The following is a 7,333-nucleotide window of genomic DNA, read 5'->3' on the forward strand; positions in this document are numbered from 1 at the left end:
TCATGGACAACAAACTGTATTGAGGCACATTTATATCTGAACATTTTTTTTCTTTCCCCCCTTTTCTATATTTACATCATGCTTGTGTTAGGTTTTGATTATATTGCAAGACTCTGAACTCGGAATACAAAAATACAGTAATATTTTACAAACGTTGTAAAATACACTTTTTCTGAATTGCTAAAACACTAAACCCCCCAAATTCTCAATAGCCTAATCTAATTTGTCGAACTGTACATAATACAAGTCAGTTCAGAGTGCCAAAATTGACTCAAAATGTTGCACTGAATGTTGATACCAACAATGAATGGAAACAATATAAGAGGGAGAGGAGGAAGAGTATGCGTGTAAGAGATGGTGAACAAGGAGGAATATAAAAAAGAGCAAGTGTGGAGAATGTTGTCAAGGCTGGATCTGCTTTAGGGTTTTTCCCTTTGCCTGCAGAGATGATATTGTCTGTGATGTGAATAAAGTCCTCAGTCTGAACCCAACATGAAGACGTGATGCTGAAGCAGAATCAATCTCTCTCTCTTACCTTGATTCTGCAGTTGCACATCTCTTCTGAGTGACTATAATGCTTTTCATTTAGAGTTTTTTACTGTAACCTTTTTGTCTTTTACAGTTGGGTCACTGTATTTTCACAGTATGCAAGTGCTGAATATACAGACATTCAATACTATACAATATTCAGTACGATACTATACTTGCAGTGCATACAGTATACAAGTTATTCACCTTATGCAAGTTGTAATTACTATACTTTTGCTATGTAATTGCAAAATTTGTTTACTTAGTTACGATACACTTTTTTTCGGTAACTGCGTGCTTTGGATTCTGTGTTCTTAATATTTTGATGTACTGTAGTGTCTAACGAATGATCGGTAGTGTTTATAATATTGACTCACTGTGTGTATGATTGAGACTGAGCATTGTTTAATTTATGGTTTTGAGGCAATTGTTTGATTTTGCAGAAGAGTCAGAGGTTTTCTGAATGTGGTTTGAAAATTTGGTTTTGTGTTTAAGGTTTTGAGAATGTGAGTGATGGTTTCAAGAAATGTGGTTTAGCAATCCAGAAAACTGTAACATTATACTGTTAATCAGGTCACAGCTGATAAATCTACACAATTGAGTGGTGAAATGTTTTGAGTACCACAGAATCACATCAGTTGACTATGAAACCTGTACTAGATTATACAGAAAGCACATTGAATATTATATTGGGGAGAAAATTATTCCTCCCCATTATTATGGTTTTCTTCCTCATAATCTGCTTCTTCCATGTCTCTAAACAGGTTTCAATTGTTATACAGCACCCTAGAGTCTAGCCAAATTGTTGAACTTTTGCTGATTCCAGCGCATGGCCATGAGAGTCAGCATGTCTGTACGTCCTGCAAACACAGAAAATATGATGTTACCATATCACCTTACTTATTATGTAAGGATGTAACTAGTGCAACATGTGGTCATCTTACCTGCTTTTGACATATGCTTAGTGGTTACTGCAATCCTAGAGAGGAAGGCATTGCACTGTTCCACCTCCTCCCCTAGAGTTAAACCAGCACCGTCCTGATAAGCCCCACTCCATTTCACCTGGTTAAGAATAAAATGAAAATGTCCATGAGCAAGACACCTAACCCCAGCTGCTCCCGACAAGCTGGATGGCGCCTTGCATGGCTGACACCGCCGTCAGTGTATGAATGTGTGTATGAATGGGTGAATGTGAGGCAATATGTAAAGCACTTTGGTGGTCATGGGTCTGTTAAAACGCTATATAAATGCAGTCCGTTTACCATTTATCACATAGCAACATTTCCTTACCTCGCATTTAAAATCATGGGCTTTGGCATGAAATACCGAAAGAAATGGCTTCATGTTAAGAAGATGCTGGAGCTCTGGACAGCTTTTTGCAACTCTTTGGAGGTAAGGCCAATATTTGCAGGTCACATCCATACAAAAAAAAAAAAAAAGTGATTTGCCTACTGGCCAGCTTTTCTTGCAGGTACAGGGGATAGGCAAAAATTTCCCCCCATACATATTTAAGGCAGAGAGCAGGACTCCGTGCCGACACACCGCAAGCTCCAATCCCTCCTCGTCAACCTTGCTGGCAGATCTTTGGGAGGTCTCTCTGGCTGCTGACCACTCCCCTCCACAAACACCTCTTCCACTGACCTACAATATGGAAAATGGTTGATGAAAATAAGACTCTCCTAAACAAACTCTTCAGAAAGAGGTTATTATAGTGCTGTAGTCTAATTATCATCTAGAATTTTACGTTTGGTTGTGTTGTGAATGTGGTCCACAAATCTTTTCACGTCTTCGTCCTTGGCTATGAAGACGCCTTCAAAGATAGCCTGTTCCTCAGATCTAAAAAACAACAAACAACAACAATTGATGATTGACAACAATTTATGATAACTTAGAATCTGAGATTACTTGGTTCACAGCTATGTTTTCTTATTAATACAAACACTGTGATACAGTTTGGTGTACCTAGCAGCATTCTTGAAACAGTAATGCTTGCGGTTTCCATCAACTGAAACTGCAAGCATATCTGGGGTGCATGCAGGACAGTTGAAGGGCTCTTCCTTGCATATATTGTCCACCTCAAATCGCACAGCCTCCCACTCAAAAAAACTTTTCTGAAAACTGTCTGCTGAGATCTTGCCAGTCTATTAAAAGTAAGGAAACCAACAGCTATTAAATGTACAACAAATACATAAGCATCAAACAGCTTATCAACCCACAACTCAAAGATATCAACAACACTGCAGGATAGATAAATTCAATACTCACACGACCAAAGCGGACAGTTCGCTGATTCAGCATTCTTAGAAATGCTTGGCAGGACAGTCCTGGTGCCGCCATCTTCATTTCTTCAAATGAAAAAAAGACATCTGTGGCATAAACTGTGGCAAATTGAAGGGTTGCAGGCCAGTAGTCACTTCGGTTTAGGTCAGCGACTCCAGCAGTCCAAGTGGCTTGGCATGCCTCACAAATTAACTCTGGCATGCTTAGATCATGTCGTCCTGGAAATATCAAAAACACATCCACTGTAATGTAAACCTTAGCTGATTAATCAGGGTTTGGGTTCTTTGTACAATTTATACATTACTTTGTATACTTCATATATATTTTTAAGTTTTATATCTATGTCAAACGTGTAGGGAGTCACATATGGATAGATATTTATTTTTAAGATGCTTCTCAAACAGGACAAAATAAAGTTCTTCACATTCTTACCATTCATTGTGACCACAGCAACAATCTTTCCTGGACTAACCCTCAATGACTCTGGTGAACAACCACAGATTTTGTCAGGCATCTCCACAGGTACAAGCCGGACTGAAAACACAGAATATCCACATACATTCAAGATAAAGCAATAAGAGACAAAAAGGCATAATTTAAATAGTAAAGCTTATGAGCTTAACTATTCTAAGAATGATATATATGTTGTACACTGTTACAATAGCAGTAGCGGATGGAGGCCCAAAGTGACAGAAGAAGCCGTTGGTCAGGTTCACGAACACATTTTATTTGCCACACGATGAGTCTCAATAATTGGGAAACAAAACACAAAAACAAAAAAAAATTAAATACAAACTGCACCAAACACAATCAAAATAAATTATATTAACAAGACAAACTCTGACCTGTACGTGCAGCCGCACGACACAAACAGCACTTCCCATCCCCATACTAAATTTCTGGAGCCTTTTTATAGGCCTAACTCCTCCCATGGTCCGGGACATACCATTTGAAAGGTAATTATGTTTCACATAAATCACATATACATATAATAATAACAATAATACATACAACAACTCATATCTGCAGATACACACATAACACACACATTATGTACACACAAATAAATAAAACAAATAACTCATAAAACATTTCTTTTGCACAGCTATGACGGATGGAAGCCCCGGTGACGTCACACACACGGAATACCAAGATGGCGCAAACACCATGTATAAATAGACCGGATTTTTAACTGAACAGGTTTGACAAATGACTCGTCAAATGTCGTAAGTATATTTGTATCACTCTTAACACTGTACTTAATAAACCATATAAACCAAATAATAATGGTGAGGTGATTTATTTCGGGACATAAGACAACAATCCTATCATGTTATATACACTGATGTTACAGCCACTGATTCCCCATATAACTCACGTAAACCAGGTAATACTAACATACAGGACATAATACACCACAACACACCTTTAAACATACAATAACATCAAATTTTACACAAGTCCGTGTATACATGATTGTCAGTGCCGGCAAACAGACCGTGTTAACATGACGCCGATGTATGTATGAAATGTGTGTGTGTGTGTGCGTGTTCAGTCCGTGCATAGTCACAGGCTTACCCTGTGACATACACACACAAACCAGAACTTACCACAATGGGAAAGAGCCTTATCCACCACGAAAGTTGTTGGAGGCAATGGCTGGAAGAATCCAGCAGTCATGGCATCTCTGTTGTGGAGGACATGTCTGGTGTGCATGCTGACGTCACAATCAGCACAGAGGAAGGGACGTGGTCGACAGTCACAACACCGGACAGCAGCAGGATTTCTCCCACACTGTTGGCAGATGCGTGTTGCCACATTTTCTTGTGCCGCAGCAGTGTTCACCAGACGGGGTCTCTCTGCCCTCCACCTCTCTGAAAAGAGACTTTGCCGTGTGCTCCAGTTCAAGGAAGCCAGAAGTTTTGGGGTTTCAAGAGGTGATGCCTCATCACCTGAGGATTCGCTTAGTGAGTGCTGGAGATCTTGTAGAAAACACTCTGTAAATGGTAAGGAATATTAAAAAACAATAATTTCCTTCTATGTACATATATATTTTTACAATATTAAAGTGTACTTCATTATTTGTCTGCGAAAGGATCAGTATTCTAGCAAATTTTAAAATAGAAACATTTATTTACATTTTAACCCACTGTCATATATATATATATATATATATATATATACACACACACACACACACACACACACACACACACACACACACACACAGATACAAGGGCTAATGGAAACACAATGAAGTACACACCAACAGTCTCTGGAGTAAAGGCCACTTCACAGTTAGTGTAAGGAGCAATGAAGGGAGGATCAGTCTTACGAATGTGATCAGCTGTAGAGGATAAAAACAACACAAATCAGCATTTATAACATTCAAATTTCCAACTTGTCCCAAGGCCTGGTTACCAGCCTAAATTGGTGCAAGGTCACTGTTTAACATATAGCTAGAGAGAAATACTAGTACACTTTTTATTTCCCAAACCCTAACAGAGACAGTCCAATTACTGTCGGTTATCTGCATACAAGGTGTCACTAGATAATGACAACAAATAGGAATGCTTATATAGAAGGAAGCTGGCTGGCCATTGACAACACACTCTGAAGAACAAACTGTTTCAAACACAGCCTTGCCAAGACCAACAACTTGCAAGAGATTTAGTGCAAGCTAGCTCATTTGACATCATAACCATATTGACAAGATTTTCTGACAATGTCAATAAAGCCCACAATAAAACTAATTTTTATGCGCTAACTTGCTAGTTTATACTGCTTTACACAAATATTTAATATTAGCCTTAATCTGTCTCTTTCACTTAATCCAAGACTAGTGACATATTTAATAAATCTACTTTTTATGTAAAAAAATCAAATGATTGGTTCTGGTTTGATTGTTTTCCTGACATATCAAGCTATACATATATTCCTTGATTTTATACACTCATACAGTAAGTGCCTAAACAATGTAAATCTTCAAAATATCTTGAATGAAAAACAATACTGACCCTTATTTGACTGATTCCTGCTTGATCTTGGCCTCGCATAGACAATATTTCCAGTAATGTCTCTTTTTCTCCATTCCACCCTCGGCTCAGGTGTCTTCAGTGGTGCTGCTGCCTCCTCTTCTTGCAGCTCACCAAGAAGGTCATCAAGACTTTGGAGCTCATCCTTCAGTTCTTGGTCATCAACCAGGTTATCCAAGATCATGAGGTGTTCTTGGATTTCTGAATCACTCTTGGACATTGTGATGGACAGAAACACAAACAGACAGAAAGACTCACAACGAAGAGATGGACAGATAAAACAAATATAGATGTAAACAGAGAGAGACAGAGAGAGAGAGAGAGAGAGAGAGAGATAGCTACAGAGAGACTGATGAGTACAGGTTAACAAGACGGACGTGGCTCTTAAAAGTGCCTTTGTTTCTGTGTGTGTGTATGTATGTATATGTGGTGTGGGGTTAGAATAAAATGAAATTGAAGCTACCAAGTTTGAAGGACCTAAAGGAAAAAACAACAACAGATTTGAACATTTTACACCAGTATTCTCTTCATCTGTGTTGCCAGAATGGGCTAGAGTGTATTGATTTTATACAGTTCAATAAACAAGAAGTTAATATTGTTAATTACATTTTAGACCAAAAAAATAAATGATGTAAGTTTTGCTCTATTTTGCCAAAAAAGCCACAGCAGAACTTTTAAATATATATATATATATATACATATACACACACACACACATATATATATATATATATATATATATATATATATATATATATATATACATATGAATCAGTCAATAAGTTATACTTATTACATTAATTATACACATTAATTGTTTTATTTCATATTGAAAACTTGTGATGAGGCACAAGGTTGTAGTTATGAATTAATCTGTATTGTTTATTATAGATTTATTTGGGTGTTTATTATATAATTTTGTGTGGATTTTAAACAATTACTGGGCTGTAAAACAAACCAATCTGGCAACACCGTTCTTCATCTGAACATTTATAATGTTGGATAATAATTGTGGGCCAATACTGGAAATCTTACATTCCCCTATAATTGTACCTTGCATGATTATATGCAACAAAAATTAACTTTCAGTATTTGATTAGCTAACTTTGCTAGCCTGCACATTTGGTGTAGCAAGCTATGATATGTTTTAATAATGTCTTCTATCATTTTCCGTCATATGAAAAAATTGCCACCTTACACGTCTAAAGGTTCTAAACACAACTTATTGTCCTGATTCAAAAGTTTTTGATGTGTACATTTAAGAATAGTACCCATCTCTATTAATTAACTCTTCTACTTACCGAGTGGAAAATCGCAATGGACCTTGGGATCGCCCCATACAGTAACGTCAGCGTTATTAATTAAGAGGATTTAATAAATATAAATAAATAAATAAACAAAACTTTGATTAATTGAACACAATCGTAGCGTATTATATATATTAACATCAACAAACAACCTCCGATAAAAATACGTTATCCAGCATGCTC

The 7,333-nt window shown here is 37.2% G+C and overlaps 1 protein-coding gene across 1 annotated transcript; it reads right to left on the minus strand.

Moving 5' to 3' along the window:
* Positions 1-2,249: 2,249 nt before the first annotated feature.
* Positions 2,250-6,157, minus strand: LOC307163308 (uncharacterized protein; the record flags this gene model as incomplete). The annotated part of the gene is made up of 7 exons (XM_079879348.1): positions 5,826-6,157; positions 5,075-5,155; positions 4,419-4,805; positions 3,241-3,342; positions 2,794-3,026; positions 2,491-2,669; positions 2,250-2,364 (listed from the first exon to the last, which is right to left on the minus strand). The coding sequence occupies exons 1-7, from the start codon at positions 6,061-6,063 to the stop codon at positions 2,250-2,252; spliced, it is 1,335 nt and encodes a 444-aa protein (XP_079735474.1). The 5' UTR covers positions 6,064-6,157.
* Between the last annotated feature and the right edge of the window lie 1,176 nt (positions 6,158-7,333).

Source organism: Squalius cephalus, assembly GCF_949319135.1.
Source record: "Squalius cephalus genome assembly, chromosome: 8".
Lineage (NCBI taxonomy): Eukaryota > Metazoa > Chordata > Actinopteri > Cypriniformes > Leuciscidae > Squalius > Squalius cephalus.